At 41.4% G+C, this 22,032-nt stretch overlaps 2 protein-coding genes across 4 annotated transcripts in view; one reads left to right on the top strand and one right to left on the bottom strand.

Moving 5' to 3' along the window:
- The window catches only part of LOC110532692 (uncharacterized), a 19,751-nt gene extending 15,347 nt beyond the window's left edge, over positions 1-4,404 (top strand). For both annotated transcript variants that reach the window (XM_021616786.3, XM_021616785.3), the window contains 2 exons: positions 3,340-3,418; positions 4,030-4,404. In XM_021616786.3, the coding sequence (XP_021472461.2) occupies positions 3,340-3,418; positions 4,030-4,048 (98 nt within the window). In that variant the 3' untranslated portion in view covers positions 4,049-4,404. The remainder of the gene's footprint in view (positions 1-3,339; positions 3,419-4,029) is intronic.
- Positions 2,473-22,032, bottom strand: LOC110532691 (glycoprotein-N-acetylgalactosamine 3-beta-galactosyltransferase 1-B). Of its 2 annotated transcripts, XM_036988728.2 has the most exons (7): positions 21,528-21,807; positions 20,178-20,227; positions 19,762-19,912; positions 14,753-14,906; positions 14,322-14,483; positions 13,630-14,132; positions 2,473-5,959 (listed from the first exon to the last, which is right to left on the bottom strand). In XM_036988728.2, exons 3-7 carry the CDS (start codon positions 19,840-19,842, stop codon positions 5,609-5,611), a joined length of 1,251 nt encoding a protein of 416 aa, XP_036844623.1. In that variant the 5' UTR covers positions 19,843-19,912; positions 20,178-20,227; positions 21,528-21,807; the 3' UTR covers positions 2,473-5,608. The 2 variants fall into 2 exon arrangements, with proteins under 2 accessions (XP_036844623.1, XP_021472459.1); XM_021616784.3 differs by lacking the exon at positions 20,178-20,227 and having other exon boundaries at positions 21,528-22,032.

Raw genomic sequence — 22,032 nt, 5'->3', positions numbered from 1 at the left:
GCCACATTTCAGGCTTCAAACATAAAGATATAAAACTGTATTTTTTTGTGAAGTATCAACAACAAGTGGGACACAATCATGAAGTGGAACGACATTTATTGGATATTTCACACTTTTTTAACAAATCAAAAGCTGAAAAATTGGGCGTGCAAAATTATTCAGGCCCCTTAAGTTAATACTTTGTAGCGCCACCTTTTGCTGCGATTACAGCTGTAAGTCGCTTGGGGTATGTCTCTATCAGTTTTGCACATCGAGAGACTGACATTTTTTCCCATTCCTTCTTGCAAAACAGCTCGAGCTCAGTGAGGTTGGATGGAGAGCATTTGTGAACAGCAGTTTTCAGTTCTTTCCACAGATTCTCGATTGGATTCAGGTCTGGACTTTGACTTGGCCATTCTAACACCTGGATATGTTTATTTTTGAACCATTCCATTGTAGATGTTGCTTTATGTTTTGGATCATTGTCTTGTTGGAAGACAAATCTCCGTCCCAGTCTCAGGTCTTTTGCAGACTCCATCAGGTTTTCTTCCAGAATGGTCCTGTATTTGGCTCCATCCATCTTCCCATCAATTTGAACCATCTTCCCTGTCCCTGCTGAAGAAAAGCAGGCCCAAACCATGATGCTGCCACCACCATGTTTGACAGTGGGGATGGTGTGTTCAGGGTGATGAGCTGTGTTGCTTTTACACCAAACATAACGTTTTGCATTGTTGCCAAAAAGTTCAATTTTGGTTTCATCTGACCAGAGCACCTTCTTCCACATGTTTGGTGTGTCTCCCAGGTGGCTTGTGGCAAACTTTAAACAACACTTTTTATGGATATCTTTAAGAAATGGCTTTCTTCTTGCCACTCTTCCATAAAGGCCAGATTTGTGCAATATACGACTGATTGTTGTCCTATGGACAGAGTCTCCCACCTCAGCTGTAGATCTCTGCAGTTCATCCAGAGTGATCATGGGCCTCTTGGCTGCATCTCTGATCAGTCTTCTCCTTGTATGAGCTGAAAGTTTAGAGGGACGGCCAGGTCTTGGTAGATTTTCAGTGGTCTGATACTCCTTCCATTTCAATATTATCGCTTGCACAGTGCTCCTTGGGATGTTTAAAGCTTGGGAAATATTTTTGTATCCAAATCCGGCTTTAAACTTCTTCACAACAGTATCTCGGACTTGCCTGGTGTGTTCCTTGTTCTTCATGATGCTCTCTGCGCTTTTAACGGACCTCTGAGACTATCACAGTGCAGGTGCATTTATACGGAGACTTGATTACACACAGGTGGATTGTATTTATCATCATTAGTCATTTAGGTCAACATTGGATCATTCAGAGATCCTCACTGAACTTCTGGAGAGAGTTTGCTGCACTGAAAGTAAAGGGGCTGAATAATTTTGCACGCCCAATTTTTCAGTTTTTGATTTGTTAAAAAAGTTTGAAATATCCAATAAATGTCATTCCACTTCATGATTGTGTCCCACTTGTTATTGATTCTTCACAAAAAAATAGTTTTATATCTTTATGTTTGAAGCCTGAAATGTGGCAAAAGGTCGCAAAGTTCAAGGGGGCCGAATACTTTCGCAAGGCACTGTACCTCTGATTCAGAAATGTTTGCTCTGGTTTCCTCAATTTGCTTAAAAAATGCTACTATAACTAATATCAGCACCTGACTCGGCTATTTGACCACCAAAGACCTTCAATTCATGTTGTGGCAGAAGGGTTGCCACGTCTGACACGCTCACCAGAACACTAGGTCTCTGCATTTTTGGTGTCAGGAATGGCGACTTCCTCAGGAACCACCACATGGCCGCTGTACGTTGGTGTGTCTGTACGTTGTTGTCTGTTGACTCTCGCTGTCCTTGTTCGTTGTCCTTTGATGGAGTCCAGTTCATCTCGCTGGCTGTTGTGTAGTCGTCGGTGTCCCCCAGCAGTTGGGTGACAAGATCCTGCAGAAATAGCAGCTGACCGACGCCCTCATCTTCCAGCTCACTCAGCTGTTTACTGTTCATGTAACACAATGTAGTCATGCATTTCTGCATCATTAGTCCCTGTGACAGTGGGAGCCTCTACAAGCGTTTCCCCAATCAGGACAGCTGCCAGTTTGTATGACTGCATTTCGTTGAGCTGGATCAATCGTTTTTGAATGTCCTACACTAGCTTTTTACATGTGTTAACTCATGCCATTCCCCCTACCATCTATTGACTTCTGTGTGTCTACGTCGAACACTTCTGAAAAGGGGGATACCTAGTAATTTGTTCAACTGAATGCATTCAACTGAAATGTGTCTTCCGCATTTAACCCAACCCAGCTTGCTCTGGACTCCAAGCGTTTGTCGCCGTGGTTCTTTCACGATCCACAACTCTGGTCAGTGTTGTAGATCACAGACGAGCCCCCAAAATGTTACTACCCTCAGAATGGAGATCTGAGAGCAGTAAGGTAGTAATATTAAATGCGGTGTAAAAAAGGAAGCACATGAGAATGTTTCAACTTTATCAAGTGACTCCGTTTTAATAATCAATCAAAAGTTGAATAAATTAATATTCATATATCAAGTTGACCTAAATAGGAAATTCATCTCAGATTGAATTTCACAAAATAACAAAAATAGAATTGACATTACCCAATGAAACAAAACACCATTCAGTATTTCAGTCTCCTCCATGAACACACTAACATTCAGTCTCCCAGTCTTGTATAGCAAACAGCTCCATTTTATGATGACCACATCAGCAAGAGACAAACAGTTCAAAAGTCTGATGATAGAACCACGACAGAGTAATACTGTAATAACAGCCCAAATACGTTCTGCATCCCCCTGAACCATGAGATGACATTACTCCCCTGTTGAACAAATAAACCATCCAATACATTAACTGTAATATACATTAGAAAATAGTTACTTGGATATGGACACGCATTCCCCAGGGCACGAGCAGGCACCCTTTGAAGCTAGCTAGCAGCCCCTCTCGATAGCTAGCTAGCCTAGCTCACTAGCTTGTTTGCTACATTGAATATTGTTAAAAAATATAACCCTGTGACCGATAAACAGACATAAATAGACATAGTATATCAAATCCGCTACACATACATGAGAATATAGTTTATATAATGATCCTCTGCAACTCAGCTTGTGTGGCTCAGTTGATAAGAGTGAGGTGCTAGTAACACCAAGGCCATGGATTCAATTCCTACAGGGATCATACTGTATTTTAAGTAACTTTGGATAAAAGCTTTGGCTAAGTGGGATACATGATCATATTAATTAGTCTACGGTATCTATACCTCTATAGTAATCCAATGTACAGTATTTTTTCAGCTAAGTCACTCAGTGTGGGCTCTGTCTTACAGGTAACATGCGTCCTTTGAGGAAGGAGGTGTACCCAGAAACAAGAAAAGGAGGTCTATTCTTTAACAAGTGCAGACTGAGGTGAGTGAGTGTGTAAGGCATCTTCTCTCCCATGTCACTCAGTAGACTGCATGCATTATATACTGTTTTCCATTCACGTGTTAATTACAAATGCATGATCTTAATTTGAGCCAGTTTGCTTGGCTTAAAAACAATCGTTAAGAAGCCAAGTCATTCCAGCCATATCAACCATTTTACAATCTTCATGACATTCAAAGCATCTACAGATGTAGGATCTTAATTTGAGCCAGATTGCTACAGCAAGAAAATAATCCTGCAGCAACAAGAAATGTGAATTATGCGGATTAAAACTAATGGACATTTTTGTAGGGGTTGATACATTTTCAGTTAGCAAATCAAATCTTTTGAACTTTTGAAGCCTTTTTTAAAACTCAAATATACTACAAGTTTGCATTTCCTGCTGTGCAGGACAATTCTCTGTAGGCCTCCACTCAAATGAACAGCTTTAGTTCAGCTCTCTACGTACCAGAATACATTGAATAAGAAATCAAGTGCTTCATATTTCATGTTGAATTAAATAAACTATAAAACTATTTTAAAAACACATTTATGAACCTTTATTGATTATAAATGTATGATACTGTACATCCACTGTTCCGGTTTTGATCCAGGTTTCGTCGTGGGTTATAGACAAGACATTCATCTGGACCCATCTCTACCATCCAGCTAAGGCAACACCCCTTTTCAGAAGATTGGAGATATTATTATACAATACAGAAGATCAACGATATATTTTACAAAAACAAAGTATTCTGAAAACGTCAATGGAATTTAAACTGACCAAACCAACATATTACTGTAACATTCCAGATGGGTTGTCATAGTAACTAATAACTATACAGTTTGTATATAACATGTATTGTCACAAAAAAAAAACAGTCACATCTGATATGATCTATTTCCTTAACATAGTTGGTTCTTTTTCCCCAAAAGTTCAAGATAAAACACTTTTTCGTTGTTGTAAATTAAAATATTAATTTAACCCATCTTTGTACTTCTTGTCATATCACAACTGTAATATCTTATCAAATGGAACGAGAGACTATGGAAATACAGGATCCCACAGCTGTCACCAATTATACTGGTAGAGTATACAGTACAAAAGGTAATATGATGTATACTAAGGCTGGGATTCAATACAATCACGGGTTATAGGCATTGCGGCTTTCAAAGGCAATGTTGCCGCTTTCGCAGAGATCCCAGCCTTAGTAAATCGGTACACAAAATGGCCTTTAAAAGCTGCAATGCCAATAACCGGCAATCGGATTGAACCCACCCTAAATAGCTTGTTTCATTCCAGCTGAAAAACATACAGGTCAATGTTTAGTGTAGAAAATTAAGGTAGATATGAAATCTTCTCTTTGACCTCCCAAAAAGACAACGAAACCAAAGAACAAGGTAAATGGCTTAAAAACTACCGTTAAGAAAGAAGCCAAGTCATTCCAACCATATCAACCATTTTACAATCTTCATGACATTCAAAGCATCTACAGATGTAGGATTTAAATGAGCCAGTTTGCTACAGCAAGAAAATAATCCTGTAGTAACAAGAAATGTGAATTATTATGTGGATTATAATTAATGGACTTTTTTGTAGGGGTTGATAAATTTTTTCGTAAGGGAAAATCAAGTCTGAACTTTCAAAGTGGAAATTAAAAACTTCAAAACCCTTTTTAAACCTCAAATACAATGCACGTTTTAAACCTTTTAAGTAACAGATGCATTACGCATTCCAAAGGGCATCACAGTCTATTGTACCAAGTTATCAAGCGTAACGAAAGAGGCGTGCGTAACACCTAATAAGCTGTCAAGTACTGGATATAGATGAATGGTAAGTAACTGCATACTATTTCAATTCAAACAGAATATCATATTAAATCGCAACAGATATCAAATAAAAACAGTTAAGACTTTCAAGTTAAATGATTTACAGTATATGGACTCACTTAAAAGATAAATATATATATATATATAAAATCCCCATAATCAATTAAACCTGCACTGTGGTGGAACTGGCCATAAGAGCACTGTGGGTAATCATTTTTTCATTATTCATGTGTCAATTCCACTTCAATTCAGTCAATTCAGGAAGTAAACTTAAATTGACTGAATTTAAGTGGAATTGCCCCATCCTGGTCCATACACTACACATTCCCATTACAAAAACACATGTAACCCATACAGAGAGAATCACCCTTGCCTCTCCTGTGTGACTGCAGTCCTGTTGTTGTCAATGGGGATTTTACCCAATGTCTCCTTCCCACCTTTGTCTGACAAAGGCTTTGCCCCGGACTCGGCTTTGGACTGGTCTCCATCACCCCCAACAGTAATACCAGCTGGGGTTCTCCCTCTCCCAGCTGTACCCACTGTAGGCCTCTCTGTTTGGGCCTGCCGCTCCACCAGGCCCTGGGATAGTGGAGGTCTGTAGCGGTACCTGTAGCCGTAGGCACGGAGGTGGTAGGTCCAGTATTCCAGTGTGTACATCAGCTCTGCATCCACATAGTGAAAGGATACTGCCAGGTCTGAGCAGCACCGGGGACCCTGGTGAAGGAAAGCACACACATCACACACAGTATTCTAAAACGTACTACATGGCCTTTCACTGTATCTGTTGACAGAGCGGGATACAGGAACCAAGGCTCCGAATCGCACCCTTAAAAATATCAGGGATTTTTGTATATTCAATTCAACAGCTTGAATTTATACCTGACTATTGTGGTGTTCACTGTCTGTTTCAAATGGCTTTCAGTATCTTGGGTACTATGAACATCTCATTGCCCCTTTTTGACTGTCGATCTGATAACCATTTGGAAATAGGCTACCTTGGTATCGAACAGCAGATACACTGGCTGTGTTTCCATCACAAATACGCTTGTTTAACCCTAATTGTATTGCCGTGTGTCTCGATGGTCTCTGTCTGACAGACTCATAATAGACTTCTCATTTGCATTGCAAAGCACAAAGAACTAGCGCTTTTATCTGTAACAAATTGGCAAATGTTCCTATTGTTGACAGAGTTTTGTCTCTACTGCAATCATCCACCTCAGCATCAATGTAATTTATGTATTTATTTTAAAGCTGTACTAACTAGGGCCAAAGACCCAGTGGGACAGACAATCGGAAGTTACGAATGTAACTATGGTTCTACAAATATTTGGAGACCGTCAGTACGGTCACCACGAACATGCCCATCAGTTGTTGAACGTTCGTACCTTCACCAACACATTCAACAGGAATTTTTGCAGAAGAAGATTAATGCTGTCCACACACTGAGGTGTTACACATGCCCTCATCGTGTGGAAGTTCAGAACCATGCAAATAAAAGGTGACCTTTTGGCTTGGTGTGCAGTTGCTATTTTCGTTGTTCACGGTAAGACCCAGTACGATGACTAGGGTCAGTGTCAGCGCTGTGCTCTCGGCTGCACACTCGCAAGAGTTATTTATTTTATTTGACCCTGCTTTCCCCAGCTAAGTTGACTGAGAACACATTCTCATTTACAGCAACAACCTGGGGAATAGTTACAAGGGACAGGATGAATGAGCCAATTGTAAGCTGGGGATGATTAGGTGACTGTGATAGTATGAGGGCCAGAAAGGGAATTTAGCCAGGACACCAGGGTCACCTACCCCTACTCTTAGTCAGCCACCAATTGTGCAAGTTCTCCCACTTAAAAAGATGAGGCCTGTAATTTTCATCATTGGTACACTCCACTGATAATCTCCCTTGATCTAGGGCTCCACGCAAGATCTCACCCCGTGGGGTCAAAATTATCACAAGAACGGTGAGCAAAAATCCCAGAACCGCACGGGGGACCTAGTGAATGACCTGTAGAGAGCTGGGACCAGTAACAAAGCCTACCATCAGTAACACACTACGCCGCCAGGGACTCAAATCCTGCAGTGCCAGACGTGTCCCCCTGCTTAAGCCAGTACATGTCCAGGCCCGTCTGAAGTTTCCTAGAGAGCATTTGGATGATCCAGAAGAAGATTGGGAGAATGTCATATGGTCAGATTAAACCAAAATATAACTTTTTGGTAAAAACTCAACTCGTCGTGTTTGGAGGACAAAGAATGCTGAGTTGCATCCAAAGAACAACATAACTACTGTGAAGCATGGGAGTGGAAACATCATGCTTTGGGGCTGTTTTTCTGCAAAGGGACCAGGACGACTGATCCGTGTAAAGGAAAGAATGAATGGGGCCATGTATCGTGAGATTTTGAGTGAAAACCTCCTTCCATCAGCAAGGGCATTGAAGATGAAACGTGGCTGGGTCTTTCAGCATGACAATGATCCCAAACACACCGCCCGGGCAACGAAGGAGTGGCTTCGTAAGAAGCATTTCAAGGTCCTGGAGTGGCCTAGCCAGTCTCCAGATCTCAACCCCATAGAAAATCTTTGGAGGGAGTTGAAAGTCTGTGTTGCCCAGCAACTGCCCCAAAACATCACTGCTCTAGAGGAGATCTGCATGGAGGAATGGGCCAAAATACCAGCAACAGTGTGTGAAAACCTTGTGAAGACATACAGAAAACATTTGACCTCTGTCATTGCCAACAAAGGGTATATAACAAAGTATTGAGATAAACTTTTGTAATTGACCAAATACCTATTTTCCACCATAATTTGCAAATAAATTCATTAAAAATCCTACAATGTGATTTTCTGAATTTTTTTCTGAATTTTTTTCTGAATTTTTCTCACATTTTGTCTGTCATAGTTGAAGTGTACCTATGATGAAAATTACAGGCCTCTCTCATCTTTTTAAGTGGGAGAATTTGCACAATTGGTGGCTGACTAAATACTTTTTTGCCCCACTGTATATACTGTACTCTATCATCTACTGCATCTTGCCTATGCCGTTCTGTACCATCACTCATTCATATCTTTATGTACATATTCTTTATCCCTTTACACTTGTGTGTGTATAAGGTAGTAGTTTTGGAATTGTTAGGTTAGATTACTCGTTGGTTATTACTGCATTGTTTGGAACTAGAAGTGCAAGCATTTCACTACACTCGCATTAACATCTGCTAACCATGTGTATGTGACAAATAAATTTGATTTGATTTGAATGGTGTAGCTGCTGGGGCCTTCTTAAAGAACAGGTTAGCTGCAGGGGCTGTGGCTTGAGGGTGCTCAAGCTCTAGCCTAGCTAAGAATGTACACAGGACAGGACAGCGCATAGTGAGGCAGAACTTTCTTCTGACTCAGTGTGATCAGAACCTCGGAATGACTCCTCTGACCCATCTTTAGCGTTGAGGCTGAATGGGTCCACAACTGGTTGGCACCCCCTTCGCCATGTTGGGCTTTTCATCATCCTGGTGAGTAAAGTGCCAGTTGGATGCCCGAGTGGAAAGCAGGTCATCATCAAGGCTATCTGAGTCCTCTGGAGGGAGTCCTATAGGGCCCCAACTCAGGGGGCTCGGAAGAAGACAAAATCATTTTTAGCTGCTCTATCTCAGAGGATAGGGAATTGACATTCCGAGTGAGGCTCTTATTTTTTGACTTTTTCACGAAGGGGGCACCATCGGTTTTGTGGAATTTCCCTCTTTTGGTGGTCCTGGGTGGGTCCTGGCAAACAACACTGGTAAATTATTTGTGAAAACCAGGCCCTCAACTCTGGCTAGCCACACTTCCCTCACCTTCACAGGAAGGATGGTGCAGTTAATGCAGGGGTCAGTAAGGGCCTCACGCAGGTGGCCAAAGCCTAGGCAGGCGGGGCACAGGTCATGACCATCTTGTACTTGTAGTTCAGCTCCACAAGAGGAACAGCCATGCATGCCCAGCATCATGGTGATGCAGTGTTCTCTCAGCTCAGAATGTGGAGAAAAAACAACTATCAAATATTTCTTATGTAATATACTGATTCATGAAATTAGTGAGGTCAATATCCCTCCAGGATACCTGGGCCAGGGAGATTAGAAAGGCCTGCTCACTGAAGTGTTTTAGGGAGAGTTTGACAGTGATGAGGGGTGGTCGTTTGACCGCAGACCCATTACGGACGCAAGCAATGAGGCAGTAATCGCTGAGATCCTGGTTGAAGACAGCAGAGGTGTATTTGGAGGGCAGGTTGGTTAGGATGATATCTATGAGGGTGCCTAGGTTTACAGATTTGGGGTTGTACCTGGTAGGTTCATTGATCATTTTTGTGAGATTGAGGGCATCAAGCTTAGATTGTAGGATGGCTGGAGTGTTAAGCATGTCCCAGTTTAGGTCACCTGACAGCACGAGCTCTGAAGATAGATGGGGGGCAATCAATTCACATATGGTGTCCAGGGCAGAGCTGGGGGCAGAAGGTGGTCTACAGCAAGCAGCAACAGTGAGAGACTTGTTCCTGGAAAGGTCGATTTTTAAGTAGAAGGAAAAAATTGTTTGGGCACAGACCTGAATAGTAAGACAGAACTGTAGGCTAACTCCGCCCCTTTGGCAGTTCTCTCTTGTTGGAAAATGTTAAGTTAGGGATGGAAATTTCAGGGTTTTTGGTGGCCTTCCTAAACCAGGATTCAGACAACTAGGACATCCGGGTTGGCAGAGTGTGTTAAAGCAATGAATAAAACAAACTTAGGGAGGTGGCTTCTAATGAAATGAAACGAAGGCTTTTGCGGTTACAGAAGTCAACAAATGAGAGCACCTGGGGAATGGGAGTGGAGCTAGGCACTGCAGGGCCTGGATTCACCTCTACATCACCAGAGGAGCAGAGGAGGAGTAGGATAAAGGTACGGCTAAAGGCTATAAGAACTGGTCGTCTAGTACGTTCAGAACAGAGGAGTAAAAAGAGCAGGTTTCTGGGCACGGTAGAATAGATTCAAGGCATAATGTACAGACAAAAGTATGGTTGGATGTGAATACAGTGGAGGTAAACCTAGGTATTGAGTGATGATGAGAGAGATATTGTCTCTAGAAACATCATTGAAACCAGGTGATGTCATCGCATGTGTGGGTGGTGGAACTGAAAGGTTGGATAAGGTATAATGAGCAGGGCTAGAGGCTCTACAGTGAAATAAGCCAATAAACACTAACCAGAACAGCAATGGACAAGGCATATTGACATTAGGGAGAGGCATGAGTAGCCGAGTGATCATAGGGTCCAATGAGTAGCTGGACCATCTGGCAGTCTGAAGGACAAATCCGGGTTTGGCTGATGCCAGGAAAACACTACCTGCCCCAATGCACGGTGCCAACTGTACATTTTGGTGGAGGAGGAATAATGGTCTGGGGCTGTTTTTCATGATTTTAGTTCCAGTGAAGGGAAATCTTAACGCTACAGCATACAATGATATTGTAGACAATTCTGTGCTTCCAACTTTTTGGCAACAGTTTAGTGAAGGCCCTTCCCTATTTCAGCATGACAGTTCCCCCTCCCACCCCTGAACTCCACCTAGCAGAGACATCTTTGTATTAGCAACTATTAATTATGAGCTTATATGGTATTAAAGTTAAGGGACATCACCCTGGTCGGGGTGATCCTCAGTAGGGGATAAAAAGGGAAAACACCATATTTTGTGCTGAGTGTGTTACTTGCAAATTACTGTAATTGTATACTCCGGGTTGCAATCCGGCTTGCAATCCTTATTAAACAAACTAACCTCTGATCAAAGAAGATTCCTGTGGTCACTTCTGTGCACATAGGACAGAATTCCCTTACATCAACCAACATCAGTGCCCGACCTGAGTAATGCTCTTAAGGCTGGATGGAAGCAAGTCCCCGCAGCAATTTTCCAACATCTAGTGGAAAGCCTTCCCAGAAGAGTGGAGGCTGTTATAGCAGCAAAGGGGGGGACGGACTCCATATTAATGTCCATGATTTTGGAATGAGATGTTTGATGACCAGGTGTCCACATACTTTTGGTAATATAGTGTACCAGGGGAGAGGGATGCCTAGGGGAGGCAATCCGAATCTCACGTCTTATAGCTGACTAGGCTAACAACCTTCCTGGACGCGGTTATCTCGAGAAGTGACCAGTTGGAGTTTTAAATAGTTGTGGCCTCAATAATGAGCACAGCAGTGGAGGATATCTTGACAAGGTTAGCATCAGAGTGCGGTGGCCAACACAGACACACCCTAGCAAGTGGGCTAAATCCGCACAAGACAAGGAAGCCCGATATCCTCAGATAAAAGGGATAGGTAGGGGAGACCTGTCACACAGCCTTGGAGGGTGAATTTTGCGCTCTGACCCATAGGTCACAGGCTGTTGGTGACAGACCGACAGTACACACAACTCACAGAGTTTAGTTTATCGTACCGCTACCTGGGAAGATGCAGTGGAGCAGTCAACTTGGGTGATATGGCTCAGCTAACTTTGGAAGAAGAAATAAGAGATGTGGTCTGACGTCCGTTTTTTTTATGAAGCGTGGGGGCACGTCCTCCCACGCTGTCACGTCACCGGCGTGACTTTGTTGTTATTATTACTGGACCCGCACGGAGCACGAGGGATATAATCTATACTTCCAATGATACTGACGATCTGAAAGGTATGAAGTAGAACCAACATTCATTAATGTTGTCATTCACTGTGAGATAGCCTTTACATAATATGTTGTTTATATTCAGGCCGTTTGTTCATTGAAAATAAGTGTAAATATACCATATATATTACACCAAGAGGGTTTGTGTAAGACTGATGCACTGGTCAAAAGATGCCATACCTTTTAATAGACCAAAAACACTTGGTGTCACAGGAGGTTGGTGGCACCTTAATTGGGGAGGACGGGCTCATGGTAATGGCTGGGGCGGAATAGGGGGAATAGTATGCTGCCAATATACTGACTCAACTCCAGCCACTTTAATAATGGAAATTGATGTAAAAAAATGTTTATCACTAGCCACTTTAAACAATGCCACTTAATATAATGTTTACATACCCTACATTACTCATCTCATATGTATATACTGTACTTGATACCATCTACTGTATCTTGCCTATGCCGTTCTGTACCATCACTCATTCATATATCTTTATGTACATATTCTTTATCCCTTTACAGTTGTGTGTATAAGGTTGTAGTTGTGGAATTGTTAGGTTAGATTACTCGTTGGTTAGTACTGCATTGTCGGAACTAGAAGCACAAGCATTTCGCTACACTTGCATTAACATCTGCCAACCATGTGTATGTGACAAATTAAATTTGATTTGAAATACATCAAACATAGTTTGAAATATAAAAAAAAATAAAAAATAAATGTATCGGACAAGCGATCATTTTCACGTTTTCATACATTTTAGGAATGTTTGGGAGTTACGTATACTAAGGTATTTGTGAAAATTCTATAGCAATATAGAGTGGGAAAGCGGCAGTGCATTTGGACAATTAATAAACACTGCAGTAAATAAAACATCTGTCTCAACCAGTCTATGCAGACCAGTGCACCATAGCCAATCAGAGCTACAATAGGCCTTTATGCAAACAAGCCATTGCCACACAGGCCTGTCATCATTCACATTCATCATTGCAACTGCGCAACTTTAGATCATTAGAACACATTTGCCAAAAGCCACAAAATACACCTGAATGGATTTTTGCAAATATGTAAATATCACATGGGAGTCCTCTTAACATCTGGGAACTTTTCAGTCCTATTGATCAAACAACCATGAAAAGGTAGGCTCTCACAGTTATGCACATCAACAAGCTCAACAACTAATGCTAGCTAGGTCAAGTTGGGCTAAAATTTAACAAAGGAACATTTGATAAACCCTCGTCAAAATTGCACTGATAAACAATAGGGAATTGTAGCCTACTCGTCCTTTTGCACCTTGTTTAAATGTTATCTAGAGCGTTCGTGAATGTATCAGTTATTCTGCGCCCTGGCGCACTCAGATGAGAGTGCTTTGAAATTGGGGTAAATAGCCAGAGTGAATTTGCGAAAGCAAGAGATATGCTAACTGGATAACAGTCGTTCAAGTTCTTGCTAGCTAACCAAATGACACCTGCATCACTAGCTGTGTATAGCAACCAAAAAATTATAGGTGGGGAATAAACCAGTCACTCACCCACTCCTCCAATGTTTTTAGCTAGGAATGTTGAGTCAAATAGACCCTATTCTTAAAACCTCATAATGTTGGTTTTGTAGCATGAATTGGGAATTTGATATTTTTGACTGATATTATGATTGTCTATTTGTTTCATATCTGCAAAGTAGTTAAAACACTGTCCGTTTCACTTGAATAATCTGTGAAACTGAAAGCCAACAAGTAACAACAACAAGACAGACCTCTACGATGGGGTAGTAGCAGTAGCTCCAGTACCAGAAGCTCTTGGAGAACTTCCCTGTCAGATGATGCTCGGGAACAAACGGATGAAACGTCTCCCGTTGAAGGGTATCCCTCGAGTCCATAGCCAGAACACCCATCTTCTCCAGACACTGTCCCAGAGCCAAGTCCTCCACAGAGGTGGTATGGGTACACACCTTGGTCTTGAACCCCTCCACAAACCTCCTGAGAGCTTCTTTACTCAACACATATCCTGCTCCACCACTCATGTACCCCTGCTTTGCGTAGGGCTTGAAGCGCTTGCCAAAGTAGAGGGGCTCCTCGGGCGTGTGATTGGACAGGACCCAGCGGAGGTTGTCCACCACAACGAAGGTGTCGTCGTCCGCCTTGAGGAACCAGTCGGCATCATTCCCATGATGCTCCAGGGCGTAGTGGAAGGCCCGGATGGTCTTCCAGTAAAGCTGGTCGCGGCCCTCCCCCGTGCCGAGCCCCACTGTGGGGAAGTCTGGAGAAGAAGAATACTTTATTGCCATTTCACCAACACTGGACCGAGAGCAGTTAGGGTTAAGTGCCTTGCTCAAGGGCACAAAAGCAGGAGACAGCATCCAGATTTTTACCGTTAATGGGATTCGAACCGGCCAACCTCGAACCAGCCCGCCTCTCTGCCCTCTAGGCTACCTGGCTGGGTACCTACCTGGGTCGTCGATAGAGCTCATGAAGACCACGACGTTGCAGTGGCGGCTCCAGGTGGCCTTTACGTGGCGGGCCTTGGTCTGCAGGTTACTGGGACCAGTCATCACCCAGCACAGGATGCGCACCTTCCGGTACAGCTCATCTGCCACGCTACTGTCCTCACCTGAAAACCATAGCCAAATTAGAAACAACTTTAATTGATGGAAGAGAGACACTGTATAGTATTCATATTTCTATGGGGAGATGTATGGATGTTTTGGAATGAGCCTATTTCAATAATGAATTGTCTTTGTGGCAGCAAAGAGATCTATTTTCTATATTAAAATACCCAACACACACCTTTCATACTTCCACACAGATTTATGAGAAACTTCAGAGGAAATTCATTTCCTTTAACCTGAAGAGGTCCTGTGTCTTATTGGGCCTGTGTACCTATGTGGTGTGGATGGTTGAGGTTGATGAGGGTTGCTCCTTCCATCCTCCAGTTATTACTGTCACTAGCCTGTCTCTTCTTCGACAACGCTGCTACTGAGCTGTCCTGGCCCTCTCCCAGCACATCGGGCTCCATGCTCATCTCGAACCACACCTGTTTTTACAAATAAAGATGACGTGATTCAAATTCAACTAAGTTTACTGACTGATAACATCATAATACCATAGCAGGTATACAAAATACCGTAGGTACAGTCAACAGTAACAACAATGCAAGGAGAGAGTACCGTAATTCGTTTTTCAACCACTCACACAAATTTCTTGTTAGCAAACAATAATGGCAAGTCGGTCAGGACATCTACTATTCCAACAATTGCTTGCAGACAGATGATTTCACTTATAATTCCCTGTATCACAATTCCAGTGGGTCAGAAGTTTACATACACTAAGTTGACTGTGCCTTTAAATAGTTTGTAAAATTCCAGAAAATGGTGTCATGGCTTTAGAAGCTTATGCTAATTACATCATTTGAGTCAATTGGAGATGTACCTGTGAATGTATTTCAAGGCCTACCTTCAAACCCAGTGCCTCTTTGCTTGACATCATGAGAAAATCAAAAGAAATCAGCCAAGAGCTCAGAAAAATAATTGTAGACCTCCAAGTGGGGTTCATCCTTGGGAGCAATTTCCGAAAGGCCTGAAGGTACCACGTTCATCTGTACAAACAATAGTACGCAAGTATAAACACCATGGGACCACGCAGCCGTCATACCGCTCAGGAAGGAGACGCGTTCTGTCTCCCAGAGATGAACGTACTTTGGTGCAAAAAATTCAAAGCAATCCCAAAACAACAGCAAACAACCTTGTGAAGATGCTGGAGGAAACAGGTCCAAAAGTATCTACAGTGGGGCAAAAAAGTATTTAGTCACCAATTGTGCAAGTTCTCCCATTTAAAAAGATGAGAGGCTTGTAATTTTCATCATAGGTACACTTCAACTATGACAGACAAAATTAGAAAAAAAAATGCAGAAAATCACATTGTAGGATTTTTTATGAATTTATTTGCAAATTATGGTGGAAAATAAGTATTTGGTCACCTACAAACAAGCAAGATTTCTGGCTCTCACAGACCTGTAACTTCTTCTTTAAGAGGCTCCTCTATCCTCCACTCGTTACCTGTATTAATGACACCTGTTTGAACTTGTTATCAGTATAAAAGACACCTGTCCACAACCTCAAACATTCACACTCCAAACTCCACTATGGCCAAGACCAAAGAGCTGTCAAAGGACACCAGAAACAAAATTGTAGATCTGCACCAGGCTGGGAAGACTGAATCTGCAATAGGTAAGCAGCTTGGTTTGAAGAAATCAACTGTGGGAGCAATTATTAGGAAATGGAAGACATACAAGACCACTGATAATCTCCCTCGATCTGGGGCTCCACGCAAGATCTCACCCCATGGGGTCAAAATGATCACAAGAACAGTGAGCAAAAATCCCAGAACCACACGGGGGGACCTAGTGAATGACCTGCAGAGAGCTGGGACCAAAGTAACAAAGCCTACCATCAGTAACACACTACGCCGCCAGGGACTCAAATCCTGCAGTGCCAGACGTGTCCCCCTGCTTAAGCCAGTACATGTCCAGGCCCGTCTGAAGTTTGCTAGAGAGCATTTGGATGATCCAGAAGAAGATTGGGAGAATGTCATATGGTCAGATGAAACCAAAATATAACTTTTTGGTAAAAACTCAACTTGTCGTGTTTGGAGGACAAAGAATGCTGAGTTGCATCCAAAGAACACCATACCTACTGTGAAGCATGGGGGTGGAAACATCATGCTTTGGGGCTGTGTTTCTGCAAAGGGACCAGGACGACTAATCTGTGTAAAGGAAGGAAAGAATGGGGCCATGTATCGTGAGATTTTGAGTGAAAACCTCCTTCCATCAGCAAGGGCATTGAAGATGAAACGTGGCTGGGTCTTTCAGCATGACAATGATCCCAAACACACCGCCCGGGCAACAAAGGAGTGGCTTCGTAAGAAGCATTTCAAGGTCCTGGAGTGGCCTAGCCAGTCTCCAGATCTCAATCCCATAGAAAATCTTTGGAGGGAGTTGAAAGTCTGTGTTGCCCACCAACAGCCCCAAAACATCACTGCTCTAGAGGAGATCTGCATGGAGGAATGGGCCAAAATACCAGCAACAGTGTGTGAAAACCTTGTGAAGACTTACAGAAAACGTTTGACCTCTCATTGCCAACAAAGGGTATATAACAAAGTATTGAGATAAACTTTTGTTATTGACCAAATACTTATTTTCCACCATAATTTGCAAATAAATTAATTAAAAAATCCTACAATGTGATTTTCTGTATTTTTTTTTCTAATTTTGTCTGTCATAGTTGAAGTGTACCTATGATGAAAATTACAGGCCTATCTCATCTTTTGTAAGTGGGAGAACTTGCACAATTGGTGGCTGACTAAATACATTTTTGCCCCACTGTATATCCACAATAAAACAAGTCCTATATCGATATAATCTGAAAGGCCACTCAGCAAGGAAGAAGCCACTGCTCCAAAACCACCATAAAAAAGCCAGACTATAGTTTGCAACTGCACATGGGGACAAAGATCGTACTTTTTGGAGAAATGTCCTCTGGTCTGATGAAACAAAAATAGAACTGTTTGGTCGTAATGACCATCGCTATTTTTGGAGGAAAAAGGGGGAGGCTTGTAAGCCTAAGAACGCCATCCCAACCGTGAAGTACGGGGGTGGCAGCATCATGTTGTGGGGGTGGTTTGCTGCAGGAGGGACCGGTGCACTTTCACAAAATAGATAGCTTCATAAGGAAGGAAAATTATATGGATATATTGAAGCAACCACCTCAAGACATCAGTCAGGAAGTTAAAGCTTGGTTGCAATTGGGTCTTCCAAATGGACAATGACCCCAAGCATAAGTCCAAGGTTGTGGCAAAATGGCTTAAGGACAAGTAAGTCAAGGTATTGGAGTGGCCATCACAATGCCCTGACCTCAAACCGATAGGAAATCTGTGGGCAAAACTGAAAAAGCGTGTGCGAGCAAGGAGGCCTACAAACCTGACTCAGTTACACCAGCTCTGTCAGGAGGATTGGGCCAAAATTCACCCAACTTATTGTGGGAAGCTTGTGGAAGGCTACCTGAATCATTTGACCCAAGTTAAACAATTTAAAGGCAATGCTACCAAATACTAATTGAGTGTATGTGAACTTCTGACCCACTGAAAATGTGATGAAAGAAATAAAAGCTGAAATAAATCATTCTCTCTGCTATTATTCTGATGTTTCACATTCTTAAAATAAAGTGGTGATCCTAACTGACCTAAGACAGGGAATTTTTACTAGGATTAAATGTCAGGAATTGTGAAAAACTGAGTTTAAATTTATTTGGCTAAGGTGTATGTAAACCTCCGACTTCAACTGTAGGTAGGGCTACTTGAATAGTAATTACAGCTGTATAGAATGAATACTAATTACAGGGCTATAGGGCCACTAGATATTGGAAACACTTCTGGAAATAAAGCTAAACAAAGAGATGTATTCAATCCAATAATACTAAATATGGGCTTGTAACACATAAACATCTTTATTTTTTGTCTTCTGATCTTGGACAATGTTTCTTAGAGGTATGGGTAGTGCTATGTTGAAGTGCCACCAGGAGGCGCCTTGCTTCTAGTGGACCTAAAAGGTTTCTCATAACTTCGAATGCTCTGTCATTTAGATCAAGACAATTACATTTAAGAAACTGTAAACAATTTGTTTTTATGTTGGTAATTATAATAGTTACATTTCCAATTTAAGTGTGAAATTAAATGTTGATAACAAGCCGAGTACACAATCAGATAAAACCAGGCAAGGTAGCTAGCTAGCCTAATTGATTTAGCTTTTCTCTCGTCTTGTCTTTTTGATGTAAATGTTTTCATTGATAACTGTACAAAATAAAATACTCATTCTTGACATTTTGAAGAGCATTTTTCATTAGGTATGAGCTAGACCTAGATAAAATGAACTGGCTAGTAATTCAGTTAAGATATGAAGCTAGCTTGCTAGCTAGCCAGTCATACAGAAGAGAGGGCTGCTGTAGGATTGCTATTTTACCTGTAAAATGTATCATCCCTATATAGCTAGCTAGCTAACTACATAGCTACATATCTCGATACTGCGGAATTATGTTTTTAGAATGTTTTACTAATTAAAAATTAACACCTGAAATGTCTTGAGTCAATTATTTATTCAACCCCTTTTTTAATGGCAAGCCTAAATATATTCAGGAGTTAAAATGTGCTTAACATGTCACATAATAAGTTGCATGTACAGTGCAATAATAGTGTAACAAGTCAGTGAAACGACTGTAAGTCATTCACAGTAAAAGCTATCACTATCATGATTTCAATATGCTTTTTTCTTTATATTCATTAGGAAGTTGTGTAAATGGCAGTTGTTTGGGGGGAAAGCATATAAGTTACGCATTTTCACAGGTGTTTTTTCTTGACGGATTACCCTTTGATTGATATGGTGCTAGATATGTAGGATCTTAGTTTGATCACTTTTGTTGATGAGAATTTTCCTGCAAACTTGTAGTGTATTCAACGTTTAAAAGGGCTTCTAACGTGTGTAATTTCCACTTAAAACATTCAGACTTGATTTGCCCTAATGTAATGTTTAATTAATTATAATCCACATAATTCAAATTTCCTGCTGTAGCAAACTAGCTCAAATTAAGATCCTACATCTGTATTGCATGTTATATCGTTTGAAAGGGCTGTTTCTCAGCTTTCAAAATATGTATTATGTCTTCATTTATGGTTTGACACCAGAAAATAATGCTCATTAATGTACGTAGAGGTCATGGTCTCAATAAATTCAGGAATTCCAAAACTCTCCTACAGATGATGCAACAATGCCAATATGGCGATTTACAGTTACAGTTAGCTGGTGTTCTGAGGCCTAGTGTTTCCATTTCACTTTAACCCACCTGGCGCAGGAAGTACAGGCTCAGGGTTCCCACTAAGAAACCCATGTAGAAGCAGCATCTGGAGCCACTCAAGCCTTTCATGGTGACCTCCTCCCTCCCTCTCCTCGTCTCTAGTAGTTCCTCCTTGTCACTATGATCACAGCATCTCTGTCTGAGATTGAAAGAGAACAGTAGGGATGAATAGGCAGACAAGATAGCCACCTAGAAGCAACAATAATTTCAAAAATAGTTTCTTTCAAGTAGCCAGAAACCAACTGATCGTTAATCATAAATGTCTGAATGATTTAAAGGACAACTCCACCACTTTTAAACCTAATTTTCAAATTATCCAGCACAATGCCAGTATGCACATAAAGTATGTGGAAATGGTACATTTCTACATTTTGTAGAGAAAAATTATAATTAAAAAGTTTTACCCGATGACATCAAAAGTTTAACCTCACTAGGGTCTCTGGGACAGTCCCACCTGGCCAACATCCAGTGAAATTGCAGAACGCCAAATTCAAAAACAGAAATACTCATTATAAACATTCATAAAACATACAAGTGTTATACATCGGTTTAAAGATTAACTTCTTGTTAATCCAACCACGGTGTCAGATTACAAAAAGGCTTCACGGCGAAAGCATACCATGCGATTATCTGAGAACGGCACCCAGCAGACAAATCATTACAAACAGTTACCAGCCAAGTAGAGGAGTTACACAAGTCAGAAATAGCGATAAAATGAATAACTTACCTTTGATGATCTTCATATGGTTGCACTCACAAGACTCCCATTTACTCAATAAATGTTTGTTTTGTTCGATAAAGTTCCTCTTTATATCCAAAAACCTCTGTGTGATTTTCAGTGATTTTCTTACTTTTAACCCTGCCCTGTGATGTCTCAGGGAATAATTATTTTAGGAACTTTCTTCTCATCTTTTTAAACACAGATCATAGAAATGCAAAATTTTCACATATGTATAAACTGGTATTGTGCTGAAGATAATGAATTGTTGAAAAGTGGCGGAACTGCCCTTTAAGGAGTAAATTGCTTGTTTTGCATGAACCATGACAGCTCAGCCCAACTACATGTGAAAGTACACACTGGAGGTGTGTCAGGAACCTTGCTCTTCTGTAGACTTTGTCTAGAGAAACCAGTTGGCCGATAGCAATGCAATCTTATCACCCAGGTAGGTGATTCATGTTCTTGTTGGATTCATTTATTTTAGATGAGAGTGAAACTACAAGAGTGAAAGCGCAAACAGGAGTGGCCAGTTTACTAGAATCCGGTCCATTGACTAGAAGTTAAATTTCAAAAGACATTTCAGGCGTGCAATGGAACTACAGAGACCCTTGCCACCATAGCTTTCAGATAAACAAACTCACTTTAACACATATGGAGGTTAGAGACCTCTTATCATGGACCAGGAAGTTAATTATTTACACTAAATAGGCCAAGTTTATATAACCCCTTAACAGACAGACTAGGTTACACTGTCTATACCCCCTCTGCTGCCTGCTGTACTGCACTGAAAAACATGTCTTAACACAATGGTAACATTGTATAGTACAGTTTGCAAGCTACCCCGTATCTTCCCTAGCCTTAATCTCCTGGTGGGTGAGAATCTGGACTAGTCCTAATAACTGGAGAAGATAAATTGATACAATGTTACAGAGACCACCACGACAACATAACAGCGACGCACGCGTGTTACCGCGATCATCTTTCCCCGTCAATACATTTTATCATCAGTTATTGTGTCCCAAAATATAATAATTACCTGTGTTTGTTGACCAGAGTTTGTTGACGAGAATATGGAAAGCAACCTCTACATTGAGAGTGCAACCTAGCCTACAATGAATTGATGAATTTCGAGACTAAAGGACGACGTTACACCATCACACAGTGGGTCAGTCCAGTATTGAAGTTGGTAGCTCTCAATGTACACAACCGCTCAGAAAATAACCTACAGCATGACTAACGTCCCTGTAAAAATCCACGTTTTTAAGCGTTACAGTGTAATCTCCGAAACCGCGGCATTTGACGGATGGAAATATCGCGTTTGACCTAAGAGCCCGCCTCCTTCCCGAAACCACGCTCCTAGATTGAGAAAATCAAAATGTGTGAGACGCTGCGCAGAATTACAGATTTTTGCAGCCTCGGTACAGATCACGTAAAAAACTATTTACAGGTTAGTTATTTCGCAGTGGACAATCATTTGCAGATCAGTGAATCTGCGCATTACCTTGTTCGCAATGCATGATAATGTGTAGATCAGTGAATCT

The sequence above is a fragment of the Oncorhynchus mykiss genome, chromosome 9 (genome assembly GCF_057628025.1).
Source record: "Oncorhynchus mykiss isolate SJ-2025 chromosome 9, ASM5762802v1, whole genome shotgun sequence".
NCBI lineage: Eukaryota > Metazoa > Chordata > Actinopteri > Salmoniformes > Salmonidae > Oncorhynchus > Oncorhynchus mykiss.
Note: the sequence above shows the minus strand (reverse complement) of the source record. Positions and strands in the feature narration are given on the sequence as shown.